This window comes from Alligator mississippiensis, chromosome 3, assembly GCF_030867095.1.
Source record: "Alligator mississippiensis isolate rAllMis1 chromosome 3, rAllMis1, whole genome shotgun sequence".
Lineage (NCBI taxonomy): Eukaryota > Metazoa > Chordata > Crocodylia > Alligatoridae > Alligator > Alligator mississippiensis.
The window spans coordinates 180,497,471-180,517,893 of NC_081826.1; the positions used below are offsets into that span (position 1 = coordinate 180,497,471).

The following is a 20,423-nucleotide window of genomic DNA, read 5'->3' on the forward strand; positions in this document are numbered from 1 at the left end:
CTGCCAGCACAGGAATTAAATCAGCAAAGAGCAGGATAGTACATTTCAAAGAAAATGTAGGGTTCTTAGCTTGGATTTTCACAATTATAATTTTTTTAAATGTCACGTCAGTTGTGTCTCTTCTTTCACACAGCAAATAGTTATAGACTTAGACAAGGCTTAGTCTGTTGCTGAAGGAGATGTACTTCTATTTTATTTTTCCTGAAGAATTACTTTTATCTCTTCACGGGTTAGTACTTCACATATCCCTTTTCAAATGCACTAAGTATTTGTTTTCTTAATTGTGTGTGTTGGTATTAGTATATTTAAACAAGGTGTGACTGAAAACTAATAATGTAGATTTGATGGCTTGAGCTGGTTTTAGGTAAAAACTTGTTTTCTTTCTGTGTCATATTTATTATCAAGAAAGAAAGAAAATAATATTTTTTCTCTTCATCGTGTTGTTATGCCTCTCCTCTTCCCCTTCACTCTCCTCCCCATTCTTTTTTTTTTTTTTTTGGCATGGCAACCCCATTTATGACAATTAAATGATAGTCCTCCTTTAATACTGTGCTTTGAAACAGTTCAGAATTCACCTAGAACAGGTAGCATTTTGGCCAGGATTGCTGCTTGGGAAGACTAGATTTGGATGTATTAGCTAGTCAGCCTAATAACCCTGTACAGACTGTATTGATTTTCTAGGAGAGAGTTTATGAACTAAATAAACTTGGAGTTGGTGTCTTAATAAACTGCTTCTCTCAGTCTGTCACATTTAGTTACAGAGCTGTGCAGTTTAGGGGGAAAAAAGGCTAATTCTGTTACAGATTGTTCACAGCAGGGTCTCCAAATTAGCCCTTTGTTTTGTAATGCCACCTTGCTTGGGCTCGCTTTGAGCACATTTCTCAGTTTTACCCTAATGAGTTGCAACACTGATAATGTGGCTGATGATCTTTCATTGATTTCACTATCACTTGCTTGTCTGGTAATTGATCCGTTGCTGAGCCTCTAGTTAATTATATCGGCTTTGACATGGCCCGGTCCACTGGGAATTTCAAGTCTTGCAGAATAACAGTTTTAATAAAAGAGTCTATTACTGCAGGTGCTTGCTGCTGCATGCCAGTTGATTTTGTGTGCGTGTGCGCGCTTTTTTTCCCTGGGAGTGGAGAGGACTGCAGGACAGGAAAAAAGAATGGGGAGGAGGGTGAGGGGGGAGAGGAGAGGCAGAGAGAGAGGGAGAGAGAGATGCAGAGAGGAGAAGAGAGGAGGAAGCATGCTATTGACAGTGTCCTTAAGCCTCCCACAAATAACAGCCATTAGTGGGAAGGTCAGAAGCTGAGCAGGCAGCTTGACTGAGGCACTGAGTGCCACTCCAGAAATCAAGAGGCTAGCAAATTTTAGAGGGAGTTTAAGTGGGTAATAGCTAGCTGTAAAGGTACAGCCACTGTTGGCACAGTTGACTCATAGGTTCTCCCCCCACTAAGGAGAATATTTTTATTGACCACAGGTGGACTTAATATATTTTAAGGCAACAGTTCTTTGGGTTCTTGTTTGTTTCTTCACAGATATTGAATTTGCTGCTTTTGAGAATTTTTTTGTACTTAATGGTGGTGAACTGGAGGAAAGTTTAACAGAAAAGCTTTCAGGAGATGTAGGATCTAAGGAAGAAGGCACATTTGTGTCAACATAGTGTACATTTTCTCATCTTTTCTCATTGCACACTAATGACACAAAGCTGCCACTGAAGCTCTCTTCAGTTTCTTTTGTTGTTTCAGAGAGTAAGGTTTATTGTTTTTCTTGAGTTAAGAAAAACAAGAGAGTGGTACAGTTGTCCTCCTAAATTTGTAGATTTTATTAGAAGATGAATGTTCCTTACCTTTTAAGTTTAGAAAGAATAGCTTTTTACCCTGGCTGCTTTTATGAGATGGTATGAATTTTGTTTTACATTTTTGAAGTTACATTGTTTATGTAGTTCATGTAGTGGTGATTTTTCCCTCCACATAGGGGTAAAGTAGGAAACAGAATTTGGCAAATAATATTGGCTGCTCCTTTTAAACTCTGTTAATTTGGTATCAGTATTGTTTTTTCTTTATGTATGTTCATGTTCCTTAAATGCAAAGGAAAGATTTTGGGGGAAAAATGTTCTCTTTACCTTACCTTTTGATTGGGTGGCACTGTTTTTCTGCTTTAATTTCTTTTATCTTTCTGATTTGAAAGGTGTACTGCATGTGCATTATCCAGAAACTTGGGGGGAAAAATCTCTACTTTTGATCTTTGGGTGGGGAAAAGGTAAATCTTTCCTTCCTCTTGCCCTCCCAAAGATGTTACTTGAACAAAGGAAACGGGGTTTGAAAGCCGAAATGTTTATGTGATTCTCTGGTTTAATTTCAAAAGTGGTTGGATCCTATGCTTTTTTTCCCTTCTGTGTTAGGAGTTTTATTTGGGATAGGAATAGACTCTCTCTCAGTAGTTGGCTACTCACAATTAAGAAAATAACCAGGCCAACTTTTACATTTCTCTTTTCAGTGAGTATTGACTGTATTTAAGAGTAATTGTTGTTTTTTTTAAAAAAAAAAACAAGCTTTATAAATCCTGTGTGGTGGGCAAGTGTCAGCTATTACATGCTGTACTTGACAGCATTGCTGAAGAAAAACAAAAAAAGAGAGAGGGCCACAGCCTTTTTTCCTCCCAGTTCACTCTGATCAGTGTGCTACTTACAGTGTGCATGTGTGTATCTGTGTATCTGTAGACTGAGAGGGGTTAGTGCAGGATGTCATTTGGTGCCTGACAGTGGAGCAGTGTAGTTGACTCTTTGCTCTGCTATCCAATGACATCCAGTGGCTGAGAGTTTGAAGCTGATGGTTGGGTCTCCTTAGTGCTGCATGCACACCTGACAGACAGCTGTTAAACTGAGCAAAGGCAAGCTTGGGGACTCACAATCTATGCATAAATGATAGGGGTATCTGTGCAGAAGGTGCGAAAGAAGCTCTGACCCCCTCCCTCCCCCTAAATCCCCCCTTCCCAAATGAAACGCACGGTGCAGCTAGCTTCTTAACTACACTACACTACACTCCTGCTACTGGCTGCCAAGAGGCTCAAAAAATCCACCTTCACTTTTCAGTCAGAAGAGGCAGAAGTGGATGTGAGAGACAGAGACACACAGAGACACAGAGAGCGAAAGAGGGCAAGAGACTTGACTTTAAGAGACTCCTGCACTGACAACTCCATGCAGTTCGGAACAAGAGCGGCAACGACCGAATCTGGTTTCATGGGGACATGGCAGAACACTGACACTAACCTTCTATTCAGAATGTCCCAACAGGTATGTTGCTTTCATTTATTTTAAAACGTAGCATTTTGGTATTCCAATATTTCCCCCCCTTTTTTTTCTTTCTACATTTCATTTTTGTTTCATTTATCACTACATAGCCTCTGAACTGTCATAACTATGTCATTGGAATGTGCATGGTTACTTCATTGCTTCCCTAAGGGCTCTTTTTAAAAAAAAAAAAAAATAGAGCTTGAAGTAAGATCGAGGCATTTGTTTTAAAGTTTCCAAACAGATCCTTGCTTATGGTAAGACTGGTTTCTTTCTTTGTTTGCCTTTGTTTTGTTTCATTTTTCTTCCCTCCCTCTCTCCTATAAATAAAAGTATCTGCTATCCCAGCAAAAGTCCTTTCTTTCTTCCAGAGTACATAAGCCCCCAAATCAAACTGATACTAAATTTAGGGGGCCTCTCAGAGCAGCTTAATTGACTTCATGTGGCAGAAAACAGCTTTATTCAGACCTAAAGAGTGGAGAGCAGTTGTGCTGGAATTGTTGCCAGCGCAGAGCTGAGGGTCGTTAGAGGAGACAGTTTCGTTTGTCGGGTCTCTCTCTCTCTCTTTTTCTGTGGAGCTGTGCCTTGGCGTCCTCCCCAGAGTTGCTCCTTCACCGGGGGCCGCATTTAAGGCAGCTTGGTATGCTGGTTCTGACGGGAAAGCTAAAATGTTACTGCAAGGCCAGTAATAACTGATAATTAATCACAGGAGCTGGTGTCTCTGTACCATGCACATGGTGATACGCACCCTGTGTGCTGTAACTCCTCTTGCACAATTGCTTGGCTCTTCTGGGTGAAAAAGAAGGAAAAAAAGCGAGCAAGAGAAACTTCCATCCTGGACCAAGCTCAAGTAAGGGAGGGAAGTTCAAACTGAAGCTTTTTAACAGGATGCCGCCTTCTTAAAGAGGCAATTTGCTTCTTTTTAAAGGTGTTTCAAATGTTCCCACTCCTTTCACAGGAGGAGTTATTAAATGACTTAGATTTTTAAATTGGATTTTTTTTGTAATGCTGGAAATTGGACGACTGAACTTTGTATTTACCTGAAAAGCACTGTTTTGTGCATTAAGGGAGAATGTAATGTCATTAGCTTCTTATGCTAAGAAAACATTCCTAAATATTAGCCATAAGACAGTTAATTAGTGTAAGAAAAAATAATGCCAAACCCTGACGGTGGATAGTTAACCTAGAGCAGTTGTCTACTGAAGAGAGTTTAAGCAACATAGCTATAGACAGGATGAAAGCATTTGAATAAGGTATATTTTGATATATCCTGTAGAGGGACCCTGATTACTGCTGATACAGTAAGCCAGTATAGAAATGTAATCAACATAAGGCAAATAAGCAGCTCTTTATGCCAGATTTCCCATTCCTAAAAGTAAAAAAGTTATTTTCCTAGTAGAGATGCATATTTCAAGCACTCTGTATGCTATTAAAAAGTGTATGACTGCTGCTGCCTTGTTAAATGGGACATATGCTGTGTGCATATGTATACAGGATATAACACTTGCTTGGTTTTATTGATATTTAGGAATAGACTTTAAAGCAATTTAATAACTTACCTGCTCTATTTTTTTTGTTTGGGTAGTGAGGTTAAGTGTTTATGGTGGGGAGTGGGCTCTTTTGACTCCAGTTAGAAAAGAGTTAACATAACCAGATCCAGATAACGATCAATTGATAAATGGCTATTGAACCACACAGATAGTGTTAGATTGCCTGTTTGGTATTAGACCTTTTTCAAACAGATTTAGATCTACACAGTCTGAGGAATACCAGAAATTGTTCAGCATTAACAAAGAAAGGAAACAAAACTAAAAGAAGGACATCATGGAGTAGCAGGGAGTCAAAGTATTTGAGGCAACTAGTTCACAGACAAGGCCAACTGGCATTTAGCCTAAGCTGTTATATTTTTGCTATTTTAATTGTATTAATGCTTGAATGTTAAATGGATTTTGTAAAATACAGGACATCTGTGGTCCTGTATTCTGCAAGGATGTGGGGGGAAGAAATGTAGCATATGACTAAATGCATGGCAGATCCTGTATCAATGGGCTCCTTCCATTGGAATACATATTGTAAAGGTGGTATCATTGAACAGATTTATTTATTTTTTTTAAAGCCTTTACTTTTATGTTAATGTGCTGTATTAATCATCTGGTTATCAGATGCTCTGATGTTTGTTATTGACTAAAACACATTCAGTTCACATACTTTTTCACCATGCTTTTAAAAGGAGGGTGAGTTATTTTGTAATACACTACTGGTAATCTCCCTATTTAAAAGGCAACATTTTATCTTCTATTTCTGATTTTGTTAAGGTTGTTATAGCATATTAGCTTGTGCAGACTGTAAGCAAAAACTATGTGGAAGTGCAGCTGCAAATCTGTGTCAAAGTGTCAAGGTTTCTTTCTAAAACACTATAGCCTTGCATAGCAAGTTTGTTATCTTTTTTTCGTCCATTCTCTCATTTATTAATTACTTATATATTTTATCTATCTTTTGAAAACATGAAAGTGTGTTACTTTTCATGCCTAGGCTTTACGATAAATTTTGGTCACTGAATACCAATTACATTTTTGTTAATAAATGCATATAACTTGCAAAAAAAAGTTTGGCATGGTTAGAAAGGAATACTTACTGAAACTTTTCCAGAGATTCATAGTAATTCTAGAGCTACTTTAAAAAAAATTCTAAGTATAATGTTGGGCTTTCCACATGATTTTAAAAAACAAACAATCCGACCCCGCCACCTTTCCTTGGTTGTATTTGAAACTCAAGCAGGTTTCTAGTAGAAAGATTGGAGCATGACAGTGATTTTTTTTTTTTTTTTTTTTTTTTTTTTTTAATGCCCAAAACAAAAAAGCTTCAAAGGAACCAGCCCAGGCACATGAAATATTATTTACAGAGCTATATACTTATGTGCTATAGAAATATACCTTTTTCTCAAGAACTACAGCAAAACTGTTACAGCATGACGAGGAAGTGCAATTGTGAATGTCACATGTAGGTTTGATCATATAGATTGGTTTATAGCTAGATATCTCATGGGTCATTGTTTTTTGCTTTCTTTCCATAGAGACTGAGTTCATGTTAATGCAAAAATATGCACTGGTGAAAGAAAAATCAGACCTTGCATTCCAGAGCGAATTTTTGATTTTTTGCAGGGGTAGAGGGAGATTGGAAATGTATTTTGAATTACCTGCTAGAAGTTTAAAACAGCCACTTGACTGAATTGTTTTTGCCTGTGCACCTTTTTTTAATATAAAAGTGTGGTTCCCTTAAAAGGGGTCATCCCATTCTGTATACAGAAGAATGGCTGATAACCTCAAAGGGCATAAATCTTAACTTTTTAAAAGGAGTGCTTCTTTGGGTCACTTTGATCAGTGACAGGTCGAGAATGACCAGAAACCCTTGACTTCTCTTCACTGCTCGTCTGGTTGTGTCCAGCGCCCATTCTAGTCTGGCAAAGGGTTGTTAACAGCAGAAAAGGAGGCCTGGTTTTAATTGATTTAAAAAAAGCAGGCTTTTCTGATTTTCTGCTTTTGTAAATGTTTTGTGCATTTGTCAGAAAAAGAAATGTCGTTTTTCTTCTTCCAGTTACCTTGAGGGCTGTAATGTTCTAAAACACTTTTAAGTCATTTTCAGAAATGAGACCATAAGAGAAATGGCTGTAACCCACAGTGACAGAAAATGCCAGAGACATGTACCTTTTAATAAAAAGAAAGTATATTTAACCTGTTCCAGATAAAAGTTAGCAACCTTTCTAGAAGGGTTTTTTCCTTCTCTTTTTCCCTCCACAGTCAGGAGTGAAAGGGAGTATATTAGAATTATAAATGGGTCTGTGCATCATTATACAGTAATTTAGGATTCACTCAGTGATGTAACAAAATTAACAACATAATTTCATTGTGTAACTGTATCTTATTAAAGAACAACTGTCTGACATTCTCTTACAGTTGCTTTATTTAACTTCATGCAAATATTATTAGTAGTGACATTTCTCTATTGTACATTAGATTCTCTCATTAGCATGATTTGTTAGTTATCACCAGAGAATCGCTTTGAGATAGGTGAGTGGCAAACCAAGAAAACTAAAAATTAAATTAGTGATGTATATTAATACAGACACATCTGTGTAAGGGAGATACAGTACAGTAAATTCACTTCACATATACTGTTTATTGAATTGGTGTTTTAAAAAGAGAAAATGGCCATACCTCACTACATAACACATTGAAGGCAAAGTGCCATTTGACTACTTTTTGTCTTGTTGTTTATAAAGGATGTTTGTAGTATTACCACATATAAAAAGCTTGATTATTTTACTGCAACACAAGGGCTTTTTACATGTATGCATGTAGAAAGTATAAAAACTTGATATGACATCCTATAAATTCCATACATAGATTTATTATTAAAATTTTGGGGGAGATTAACTGTTACTAGTACAGTTGGTAGTTAGCTGCTGTGAATAACAGTTTTGTCACTAGTCATCAGTGATTGTAGAATGGGTTTTATTGTTTCTATCATATTTTAAAGCTCAGTTTGTCCAGTAGGGTTTGTGGGTGTGTGAATGAGTCTCTTGTGTTAGTGTGAATTTCTTTGAGATTTAGTTTGTTGCATAACATTTCTCAGGTTTACGGTACCTTATTTCATATAGTTTTCATTTTGTAATTTATTTCAATAAGTTGTAGCTTTTCCTTTTAGTGTTTCAAAATGTGATTACAAATTAATTATGATTCCAGCAAGAATTTTCTATGGCTTTTTATTTACTTTAAGAATAGAAACATCTTGAAAATAGAGTTAACAATATAAGTTCAGCATATTGTGCATGTACCATACAACACTTTAAACTTCAGCACGTTATGTTAGATAGATATATCAGTTTATGACACATGAATTAAAAAATACACTAGGAGCTGTTGCTCGCTAATGTTTTCATTTATTTACAAGCTAACGTACAGTTAGATACCTTCAGTACACTTTTTAAAACTTTTTTTTTTGTATATTTTAGTTGATAACGTTGCTTTGCTTTGGAAACATTTCATTATATCTTTGCTTAATTTTGTGGACACAGCTATGAAAACTGTGTAACACACATGGCAACCTATTGGCTGTATGTGCTGTGCAGTACATACTTATGTATACTAATTTAAAATATGCATATGCATTGTATTTTAGCACTTGCTTATTTATGTATAGTCTTGTGGGGATTTGATAAACGTAGTGATGGGACAGATTTAGGATGCAACAGCAGCAGAGTCTTCTGCTCCTATGTCAGGGTTAAGAGCCAAGGCAAATCTTCCCTAACTAATTAGATGCTGAGTAAGGTATCTCAGTGAAGTTGGGGCAAAAGTGAATGGGTCACAGCTGAGGCAAGATTGCAGGGACTGTAGTGATAGTGGAAGCATTCACATTTGCCAGGTCATTGTGACACAGTGTGCTGATTGCAAAGGAACACTCTGTTCTCTGATATAGAACTGCCGTCATAAACTACAATCAGGAACAAAAGCTTTAGAGTTTTTCCTTTTTACTAGAAATAGAATATATGTGATATATCACTTTTTTCTGTGATTTTTCTCAAACACTAGTGCTTGTTGCTTTTGTAAAAGGATTTGCCTTATAGACTAATGGCTCTTCCTAGCCTACAAGTATTTCCAGACTTGGGGTTTTCAGCATACCCGGAAGGTGGTGAATCAAATGGCCTCCTGAAAGAAAAAAGCCAGAAACAGACAGGGGGAATGAGAGGATTCTATTGTTTTTCTTTAATGTTTTAATTTGGGAAGAGAATTGCTAATGCAGCATTATTTTACCATTCAGAGGGTGGTTGCTCCAAAATTCAGCATTTATGTTAACCATTTTAAAGCTTTTTTTGTTATACCACAGTGTACCATTTGGGGGTTTTAAAAAAATGTAGCTTTTATTTAAGAAAGGTCTTGATTCATTTTGTTTGTTTTATAGTTGTTCATTGTAACAGGGCAGGTTCTTCAACTGCTTGCTATTCTCTCCAAAGAACATCCAAAACAACAGATGATACCCCAGCCTGTAAGCAGGCATTGTCACAGTATTTCTGTTCTATTTAGTTTCTTCTATTCCACTTGCTACGATGGTTTCTTAGTGACTCCATTCCTCTGACTCATTCAAAGGCTATCTTCTAAATGATTTTACTGCATTTTCAAAGGTAGTAGGATTAAGATTGCAATGTATGTTGCACTAGTATGCCATAGCAAGGCAGTCCCTGTCAATGGGTAGGAGGACATCTAGGAACTGCCTCTATCCATGGCAACCTTCGCAGCAACAGCAAATTATAGAGGCTGTTTTAATAATATCGAAAAGCTGGGGTCTTCTTATCCTCTACTGCTGAGGCATATCCCTGTGTTTGCGGAAAAGAAGGAAAGGGAACTTGTTTGTCGCATACGTTCTCAAGGGGATGACTGGTCATCACATGACTAAAAAAGGAATGCAGAAGATTGGAAGGTTCTCTTATAAAGTGAATAAAAATGTTAGTTTGGGAAAAGCTGTATGGGAAGTGAGGAAATGTGTACAGTAGTTGTCATTAAAATTGAAGTTTATTGTCACCCACAGGTATATTTGCTATGGCATCTGAGGTGTTTTTTAGTTAAATACGGGGAATGCCACAAATACCTCGAGATGCAAATTCTGTGGTCTATCTGTCTATGCATTTATGATATGCTTCTTATAGTGAAATTTGCATGGTGTGGCAAATGTCTCAGGTTTTAATGATGCCTGCTGTGACTAATGTTGAAAAGAGCTATGCTCACTCTCATTTTTTTTCTCAATGATTTTGACCAGCTCAGTAAAACTTAAGGAAATGTATGGAGCAAGTTGTCATTCATGCTATTTGCAGTTCTTTTACCAGAGGCTCCCAGTTTTTCCAGTGTCTCAAAGTTTTGCAAAACAGAATGCAGTAATTGACTTTGAATGTTTATTTCCTATAGGCTTTTATCATATTTCCTGAAGCATACCAACCTTAGAAGTTCTGACTTGAAATAATTAATATTAAAATAACAGCATTCATAGTAAAATAGCATTATGCTTTTCAAATGATATTCTACATTTGGGGTATACTAATAAGAGTAAAATAGAATCTAAAGGATCCTATCCTCAGTCCCATCCAAGCATGTATGTGCCATTGACGTCAGTGAAAGTTCCGTCATGGATCAAGGACAGTGTATAGTTTTGTTAGAGAATTATAAATGCTGGCATGTTGGTCTTCCAAGTAGGAGTTGTGACTAGGGGTGATGCTTGTAAGCTGTCCATGTGCGGATGTCTTGCAAGAGAAAGAAAAACATTTCTTGGTTCCTGGGTCTTGTGTATTTGAATCTTCTCTGCCATTTAGATACCATGGAGATAGATACCATATAAGAGAAACTTAGATTTGCAAGGCTTTCTTAATGAAATATGATACGTAGCATGTCCTAGCTCTCATCCTCAAATTCAGACATGTTCACTGTTAAAGAACCTGACCAAGTCTGAGTTTGAAGGAGTCTTGCATGCAAAATCGTATATGGGCCTAGTTACTGGAAATCCAGTTTTACATGGCTTTCTCTAGAAACCAGGCAAAACTTAAGTTACTTCCACTAAGCTTGCTTTTGAAGTTTTGAATTTGTTTGAACCAAAGGAAGGGAGGGAGCAACAAGTGAACTAAAGCTGAAGAAGGAATGCTTGTAGGAATTCCTTCTGACTGAAATTGTCAAGTTCTACATAGCTCTAATAATGATCCAAAAGGGAAAAAAAAGATTGTAATCATATAACTAGATGAGAGTTTTTAAAGCAACGTTCCTGATTACATACCCCTTTTTGGGATTTTAACAACTTTGAGTTATTTCTAGCTTGTGCATTTAAAAACCCTCATAGATATTAGTTTCTGATCTTCGAATGCAAAGATTGATTTCCTTTTAGTGTATTCAATAGCATATATAGAATAAGACCTTATGCACTTGGCTGTTTTATTGCTACTTTCTCAGGGACATATTTTGAGATGTTATTGCTTTTGTGGAAGTAAAAAGGCAAGATGTCCTTTTATGACAGATCAGAATTTATTTTATTATTATTTATTTATACCTCTCCTCCTTTTCTTCTTCTTCTTGCTCTATTTAGCTATTTCACTCCTGCTCTGTAGTATAAGAAAATACAAATCTGCTATTTAGTAGTAATTGAAGTAAGGCAACAATACTGGTGATAAATTACTGTGGCAAAGATGAGAGAAGGGGAAAGTGTCATTTCTAGAGGTGCCTGTGTTTAGGTGCTGACATGCAAAGAGTCCAGTGCTTTGCCATGTAAGCATGCTCTTAAGTGAAGGCACGATAAAAATGTGTGACCAGATGCCCTGGCTTATCATATGAGGGTGCTGAAAAGCAGCTTCATTTGATATTTACTTTGTACAAGGAGTAATTTAGCTATATCGAGGTGTTGCTAATATTACTATTAACAAAAAACCTCAAACCTTCAATCTTTTTTAAATTAATTGACTATTAATTTTGTTTCTAAAAAAATTAAATATAAAGAAGAAAGTAAAATATAATGGATGGTTTAATTAAAAACAGTTTTTGTTTTCATGAACTTAGGCATCCAAAGAGTTTGCTTTTAAAAAAAATTAAAAATCCAAACCAGACCTAATGTAAGCAGACTGAAATCTTACTTGAAAATGTCTGTTATGTGACAGAGAAGTTTTGAGTTGTAATAATTATCTAAAACATTAATTTAAGTTGATAAACATTATTTTGAAAAGGTATTCCAGAACATGGAGTTCATAGGGGAAAAGGTATTTTCAGAAATAGTACCTGTTTATACATGTATTTTTAATAATTGGTGTGGGTTTTTCAACTTCACTGAGGCAACTTCTAGTGGCTATTTGCTCTCCACACAATTATTGGGGACTTGGGTTTGATAAGAACATCTGAACTAAATGTCTGGGGGGCAAAAACACAAACTAATGAAGACTATACATGGAAAAAATAATTACTTCCAGCTGGCTTTATATAATAAAATTACTATTAAAATGAGAGGCTCCATTAGCAGGACTTTAATTATATATTTTCTTATATTTTAAAATAAATATAATAGATTATTTTAAAAAATAATACTTAAATGAGCCAGCGTGGCTGCTTTTACCCTAATCAAGCATACATAAAAAGACATACCCACGGATCTACCCTGCATTAATACCCTGCAGCAGTTGACATTGCTGGAATGCCTCCTGCAGCTGGTGGCATATGACTGTCATTTACAGGCAGGATATACGGAGAGTTTACACAATGGGGGCATTCATGAAAGTGTTCCTCATCTGGGACTCTGGCAAGCTCTCATTTTATTGACCCTGTCAGAATTTAACTGGTAGGCTGTCAAATTATGTGTTGCTTTATCTAATATTAGTTTTTCTTTCAAATTAGAACTCATGGCAGAGGGAATGGTTGAGGGAATCAGGTGAGGGGAAAGAGAGAATGCCAACTCTCTGGTTTACTCGTATATAGTATTTTTTTGTTTGTTTGTTTTTTAAACAACCCATAACTATTGCATGATACAATCTGTTCATTTGCACTGCTTTAGATTGTAAGGATTTTATTTTTTCTTCAGGAGAAAAGATGTATGTTTTACTTTGTTTAAGACTTTGGAAGGCTACAAAAAAATTACATCCTTTTGCTAAGTTACCATATACATTAAGCATAAAACTGACCTTAGAGTGCAAGAAGATTTGCAAAACAACTTGCTCTTTAAAAAGCAAGAATTCTTTACAGTATTGGGAGAGGGTGCTCTCAGAACAGAACCACAGAGGAAAGAATTGAAGAACTTTCGGGTATCTTTGTGCAGAACTACAAAAAGAAATGCCCTGGAGCTCAATGGGTTTTTTAAAGCTCCACAAGCCACATAATCTGAGAGAGTGTAGATAGCAGATTGATTGCATTTCTTATATAATGGTAGTGTTAGAGTTACGCTGTAGCTGTGATGGTCCAGGAATTATGCAAGAGGCAAGGATTTTTTGGGTAATAACTTTTATTGGGCCAACTATATAGTTGGGATAAAGTCAGCCAAGCTTTTGAATGCAAAGTATTCTTGTTCAGGTCTCATTTTTTATTTAAAGGCATCCTGGCAAAACCTCTTCAAAAAGCACTCTCAAAAAACCCAAACAAACAAACAAAAACAAATCAGGCAGAGCAACACTGACATCTGGAAGAGAGCTGGTTTCAGTAGCGGATTCAGACTGCCAAAACATTGGCTTCATGCAGGTGGAGCATGCTGCAAGAATAATACGCTCATCAGAGTGAGTTGCCTTATTTTTAATACACTTCTTTCCATCAGCCCATCATTAGTGTAACATTGGTATTCAGTCCAGAGTGAAGAGACTGAGTGGACTGAAAAGATTATCACAATTAAAATAAAGAGTAATCTGTGGGTACCAGTCACTCTTTCTTTTCGCATTCTAGACAAACTCATCACTTTGCATATGTTTTCTAGGATTCTCATTGAAATAAGATGTATTGTCTCAGTTTCCCTGAAATGTGGTCCATCTTCATAGTGTTTCATTTTATTACATTCACATAATTGTACTGAACAAATTGTTGGTTTTTATTTTTAATAAGACTTGTTAGCTGAACATTAACCACTGTCTCTACCTTAAACATTTTGTGCTTGTGTAGCTGACTGTTTTATGCCATGTGTACATTCCTATTAAAATGTTTTCAAGCCTATCCATCCTTCTCCACTGAAAGAGGAGATCATTGTTTTATCTTCTCATGCAAATTGGGCCTCTTTGCAAGATGCCCATTTTCATCATAGGGGTAAACTGTAAAGAAAAAAAGAAACTGGAAATACTACTAGGTTAACTTTTTTTGCAAATATGCTTTTTACTGTCTAAATTGCATTAAATTAAAAAAAAAAATTTCAATCTTTTAAAAATAACATTCAGTATCATGACCTATAGCAGTACTTGGCAGGCTTGAGATGAAACATTAGCTTCCAAACTTGACAAATGCAAGGCCTTAGCCATGAAGAGTGTGAATTACTGCTGTAAGCAAAATGAAACTTTACGAACTTTTGTTTCAGAAGCATCATGAATAGACTTGCTTTTTTTTTTTTTTTTTTTTTTAATGGAATTTGGCAGCTGAACATTGGTACTTTTCCTTTGTAGCCAAAATTCTTTCCTTACTAATGGACTTGTCCCATTGGTCCCTTCTCTAACCTAATCTCTGAAAGCAACAATCAAAATATCAGATTTAGAATATCCCTATTGCCTTGTAAACAGAGATGACAATAAAGTGGTTAGTGATTCCCCTACTTCATCAAGCTCCCCGACTACCTAGTTAAGGGAAGAACATTCATTCCTGTAACATGGGACAAAACCATGCAATTCTCTACTGATGTAAAATGGTTCAGGTCTGTTGAGTAGCTGTAGCATTTTGTGACCACAAAGAATTTAGCAGTAAGCATCTAGGCTGGCTCCCAGGAGAAGCCATGACTTCAGTTGGAGGAGAATTAGGCTAACAGTCCTTACTCCTATTGAAGTCAATCTGCTGTTAGTACCTTATGGCAGAATCACTTATGTAGAAAGGGCACAACAGAAGGTTACAACAAATGGAAAGTGAACTGTAGAAATGTGGTTGGAGGGTTTTAAATATTTTTATCTCATTTTGCATGATGGAATAGATTTGTAAAAGCACTAGCTTTGAAATGAGTTCTTTAAAATGTTTGTCAGACATCATGAAAACTTCCATATTGTGTTTTAGTCTGGTTAAAAAAGAGCATCAACTGGTATCCTTAATTCATATACAAAAATGTGTATGTAGTTGTGAATATTGAACACATACCTTAGTCATGAAATACGTACTTCAAAATCTAATGTTTTGTTTAACTAACAATATATTAAGGTAGGTTTGAACAACAAAGCCTGAAAAATACATGCATACTGCACACGCAAGTTTTTAAGTTTTCCATAAGGCTTGCTCTGACATGAGGGGAGAAAAACATAGGTTTTCCCATATCTTTGCTTTTGTTTTGTCCAAGTGCCTGCAAATAAAGTCTGTTGTGTACATGTACAAATAATTAGTGTGTGTGCAATATCACATCTGCATAGTTGGAAGCAATTTTCCAGAAATTAGGCTGTACGTGTTCAACTAAAGTATGTTTAATGGAGTTTTTAAAAATCAGTTTTAACGTTCTACAATATTTTTAGACTACCCCATTGAAATACAGTTTGTTTGTGTGTGTGGTTGCATGTGTGCATGCATAAGAATAAAGTGATAGAAATTGGCCCTGGTTACAAAAATTAGGATTTTTTCCTAATCATTCTCCTGTATACATCTTCCCTGCCCCTTCCAATGTTGAGAGGTAGTCAGATGTGGTTCTGATTCTATCCAGTCACTAACATGCATTTTTATATATCCACAAACTATGAAAGGAAAACCAAGTAAATGTTACATTAGGGACTGGGGAGAGGGGAGGTGGGTGCAGATACCAGCTGGAGCCTGATGCTTGCATTCTCTTCTGTGGCACCATTTTGTTGTTGTGGGAATGTAGCTTAAACAGTGGCTACAGCTGTTTTACTGAATAAGGATCCACATAAATTCCAGCTGTGAACTTGTGATTCATCCTTCCCTGCACAAAAAGATATGTTTCCTTATGTCCCATTATTCCCCATATTTGATTTTTATCACACAACTGTGTGCTTGACTAAATCTTGCCCACATGTTCTTTTATGCACCCTGCTCTCTTTTTCCTCTAGAATTTAGGTTAACAGTATAATCCTAACCTTCATGTTGATATTCCACATTAAAATACTACAGCATCCTTAAAAATATTTTTTTTTAATGAATCGGGTACAGGAATAGTATATTTTATTAACTAGTGTAATGTACTAGATTTTTGTACATGTCTACAGAAAATCCAGGTAGTCCATTAAGAAAATATTTATCTGCATTTAAACTTGCAAATCCCTGCAAAAACAAATTGCCTGATTATATTTATTTTTCAAAATCAAAATGTTCTTAGCTTTTGAATATTTGCATCATTAGACTGTATATGTAAAGTAAAATAAAAATCACTTTTTAAAAACCTTTTTTGGTATTATTGTGATTCATTACAGTTGTGTATAATTTATCTCAATTGTAGTCTGAAGTTCTTTAAAAAATAGTTTAAGAGCTGAATTCTGGTCATACAACAAGTAAGAGTCTTATAGATGGAGCCCAGTGCTGTTTTTAACTGAAAACAATTACAAAACTCTCAGCGATTTCCACAGCCCATGTAATGTATGATTATCATTTAAAAAAACAAAATAGGGCTACTATCCTTTCTCCCATAGACTTGAATTCAGAATGTTTTTTCTTTGCATCACCGCTGAAGACCACACTAACTTTTGCAGTACACACTATGTAGTACAGGCAATATATTTAAGACCTTGTTCACACCACTCTAATTGCAACCGCAGTTTTAGGGTTTTGACTTGGGGCTCATTGAATCGAGCTGAACACTCTCTCTCTAGTTTGCTGCCTACAAGGCAGCCCTTGACTGTTGGCTAGCTCCAACTGTAGACATTAAGGATGCCACTGAGTGGTATAATTCATATACAGAATCCTAAACAGAAATCAGCTACTGATTTGCTGGATGGTCATAGCCATGACATTCATTTGTTTGTTTCAGATGTTTCATTTATACAATGGAGATAATATTTGCCTACCTCAAAGGATGTCATGAGGATTATTGTGGTTATTAGGCTGCCCAAATTCTGTTGGTGGTGGTTTTGTCAGGTTAATACTTTTTTGTTTCATCACAAACTTGAAAAATCATGTCAGGAACAAATTGAAACTTGTTCACATTTAAGTAATAAAATTACTTTATTATAAGGTTGTCATAATTTCCATAAGAGCTGATTATGATGTCATGCTCACCCATGTAGAGGATTGCAATTCCATTGAAAGAAAAAATGTGCTGTGCAGAAGAGCGTTTTGCAGTATTAAGTTGGGCAAAGCAAATATTTATATCTGCTCTAAAGAGCTATCATTTGGCTTGTATGGAATTAGGTTTCTGGTGCTTTTTCTGTTGTGCTAAAGGAGGCCTACAAAGAATCGGTCTATTCATAATGGAAATTCTCTAGGCAAATCAGATATCAACATTTTTCAACAGAAGAAGTAATTTAATTAGTTTGTATTTTAAATTGAAGGTCATCATGTTATTGATTTCTGTGGGAACAAAAGAAAAGAGCATCTTGTTAAAATGCTCAGGAAACTGGGGCCTAGGTGCTCCTAGGTGACATCTGGGGTATCACTGAGTTGAACCACTGGTCATCGTCAAATCCCAATCAAAATTTAGATATCTTCAGTATAAACATAACAAACATTGGCGTGTTTCCAAAACTGTAAAGAAGAGTTTAACTGGAGGAAAAACCAGAGATTAACAGTTTGTTTTACAGCTTAATCAGGTATTTCAAATCAAGTGACTGGTGCCGCTTGTAACGAAGCATCTGTAAAGTGTGTCAGCCTGACGTTGGTATGCCATGTTCAAGAAGTTCAATGTCAACACAGCTGTGACCTACCACTTTTAGAAACATCTCAACTGGGAATTAGATAAAATATCTTTAATTTGGGCAAGCGGTAAAGGGAGAGAGCAGGGAGGGGAGTACCATTTTAAATGCTATTAATTTTCACAAAATAACATTTGTGTGCTTTGTCTTGCCAGATAGTCTACAATGCTTTTCCTCATTTCATGTGCCAGGCTGTTTTTACATTATAGTTTTCTTCTTTGCTGTGTTTATCTTTTCTGAAAATGGTGAAATGTAAGCTATTGCAGGCTGGGTGGGTGGCACACATTTGCACAGTCCCTTTTTAAAACACAGAGCAAGCATTTTATTTGGGTTCTGCAAACCACTGAGGTATCTTAATGCAGCCATTCTCATTGCATCAAAGTGAAACACGTAAAAATCTCACTTTCCATTCTGAATAACCTTAGGGCTGTTGAGTCAGATATTTCCGGATTGACATGTTTTGGGGAGGAGTGACAGTGGCACTGGATGTATACAGTAATCCTTAACGTTCCACCGACTCACTTCACTTTTTTTATGAGCTTCAAAGAGTACTCATCCTTAACAAAATGACAAGTTAAAACATGTCGCTTTGCCATGGTTGAAATTACTTTCTTGCCTTTAATCAAAAGGCAACTCTTAATGGGCTGTTTTACCGTAGGCAGTTGGGAAAAGAGCTCTTCCCAGTTTAGCACTGAGTAGTTCTTCTGGCACATTATTCCTGTCATCTTTACTTTTCATCCCTAGATAGGCCCAGCTGTGGAAAAAAGGGTTTAAAATCTAAGGATGTTGAATTAGTGGTTAGGCTGATGCTGTATTTGGCTACTCTTTGCTGATGAGAATAAATTTGAGAAAATTCTCTCTTTCCTTTGTGGGGGGTGGGGGAGTGGGAGAATTTAGTTAGTTAGTTAAGCAAATGTATTTAAATTGCACTAGTCAATAAGCATGTTTTTTTTTTTTCCTGAAGTTTAATCAGTCAGTGGTCTTTGAAAACAGCAGAAATAGGCAGCTAATGGTAAAAAAAATGTAAATATTAAAAGGGTCATTTATTTTGTGGTTTGAAAACTCTAAATACTAAAACCAAAAATGATAATGTTGGTGGCCCATATTGGTATAACCTGAGTGCTCTATCTTGTAAAGATACTGTGTACTTTCAACTGAGAATACTTAGAAGCTCACTGGATCATGCCTTCCAAGTTTAGTAAATTAAAGGACTATTCTTTGTTGAGACTCAAATGACCCTTCAGTCAGTCTCCAGCCCCTATGACAGTTAATAACCCTTCCTTTAACTATGCGGTGCATATCACAGATGGAGCTTGACGGACCAGCCAGCATCTCAAAGGTCACCACAAAGCTATTAGTTAGATCACAGTGCCCTTTGTTTCTCAGTGATGCCTCTGCTATAGTAGCTGTTACATGGATAAAATGTATTGAGTTATATTATTAGAATATAAAGATTTTGTTTTTACTACCATCCCAAACCCATTTTAAAACAAGTACCATGAACTCTGAGTCATTTTACGTATATTGCAAAAATGTTCCAGTGTTTGGCAATCTGCTGGTACAAGTATGATCAGTGATTGCTTGCTTGTTCTGCTCACTCTTGTTCCTTTACAAGATGTAACGGGGAAAATGACTTGTGCTTTCCTTTTTTAATTGCCCTTTGGGGTTTTTATTATGTTTCTGGACCTGTTTTAGCTGCTAAGAAACATGGCCATTCTAAATGCTCTTCTCACTTCCAAGTTATATCTCTGTTCATTCTGTATAACTAGAAGAAAAATATCCAAGGCATCTTAAAGGGGGCAGAGAAAAAACAAACTGCTATGTGTGTGTAGCTTTTTATTAAAATATTTCCAGTGGCAGCCACAAAAGCTGCAAAAGCAGAAAGCAAAAATTGCTTTTCCATTTGTGATAAGTGTATTTTATCAATGTGTTTTACAAAGGTAAAATGTTCCCATTCTATTGCCTTGTGACCAATAGTAGGCACTTATTTCAGTAATTAAATGAACAATGTGACTTTACAAGGCCAGGTTCAGAGCCAGAGACAGGAATTGCAGATGGTGAAGTTATTTGGTTTTTGTTTTAGACAAAGGCAACTCTTCCTAAAGCAGGTTCATTTATACTAATAAAACCTTTTATAATCCTTTATTTAAACTCATTGTACAACACCAGAATTTTTTTAAATGCATGTATTCAGAATGCTTAACATTTATGTGCTTTCTTTGTCACATACATAAAGTTTGGTAACACAAATGGCAATATCTTGCCAGCTATGTGCAAGTTATTTGCTACTCATTTGTACATTTTAACAATAAAATGAATTATTTTTAATACAAAATATTTGGGTTTGTCTATTGGTTATTTAATTTTATTTTGGAGAGTATAGCATTCTAAGCGTTTTAACTAGCACATTGTCTCTGTTCCCAATATATTAATTCTGATGTCAACTGATACTCTAGTTATTCATTTACCTTCCTGTTTCTGTTCAGCAGTACAAATTCTATTCTCCCACCAAGCACGTGAACAGTCGAAGAAGACTAGCTCCCCCTAGGGAAATTCATTCAGCATTCATATAGTTAAACTCTTGTGAGGGTTGAACAT

General features: G+C 36.1%; 1 protein-coding gene across 11 annotated transcripts in view; it reads left to right on the forward strand.

Moving 5' to 3' along the window:
* BNC2 (basonuclin zinc finger protein 2) overlaps nucleotides 1-20,423 on the forward strand; it is a 478,778-nt gene that overhangs the window by 137,477 nt on the left and 320,878 nt on the right. For 6 of the 11 annotated variants that reach the window (XM_019483666.2, XM_019483667.2, XM_019483671.2 and 3 more), the window contains one exon: nucleotides 3,098-3,298. In XM_019483666.2, coding sequence (XP_019339211.1) covers nucleotides 3,098-3,298 — 201 coding nt within the window. Of the gene's footprint in view, nucleotides 1-1,219; nucleotides 1,904-3,097; nucleotides 3,299-20,423 lie in introns of those variants that run through there. The other 5 variants (XR_009460955.1, XM_019483676.2, XM_019483664.2 and 2 more) reach the window with 4 other exon arrangements.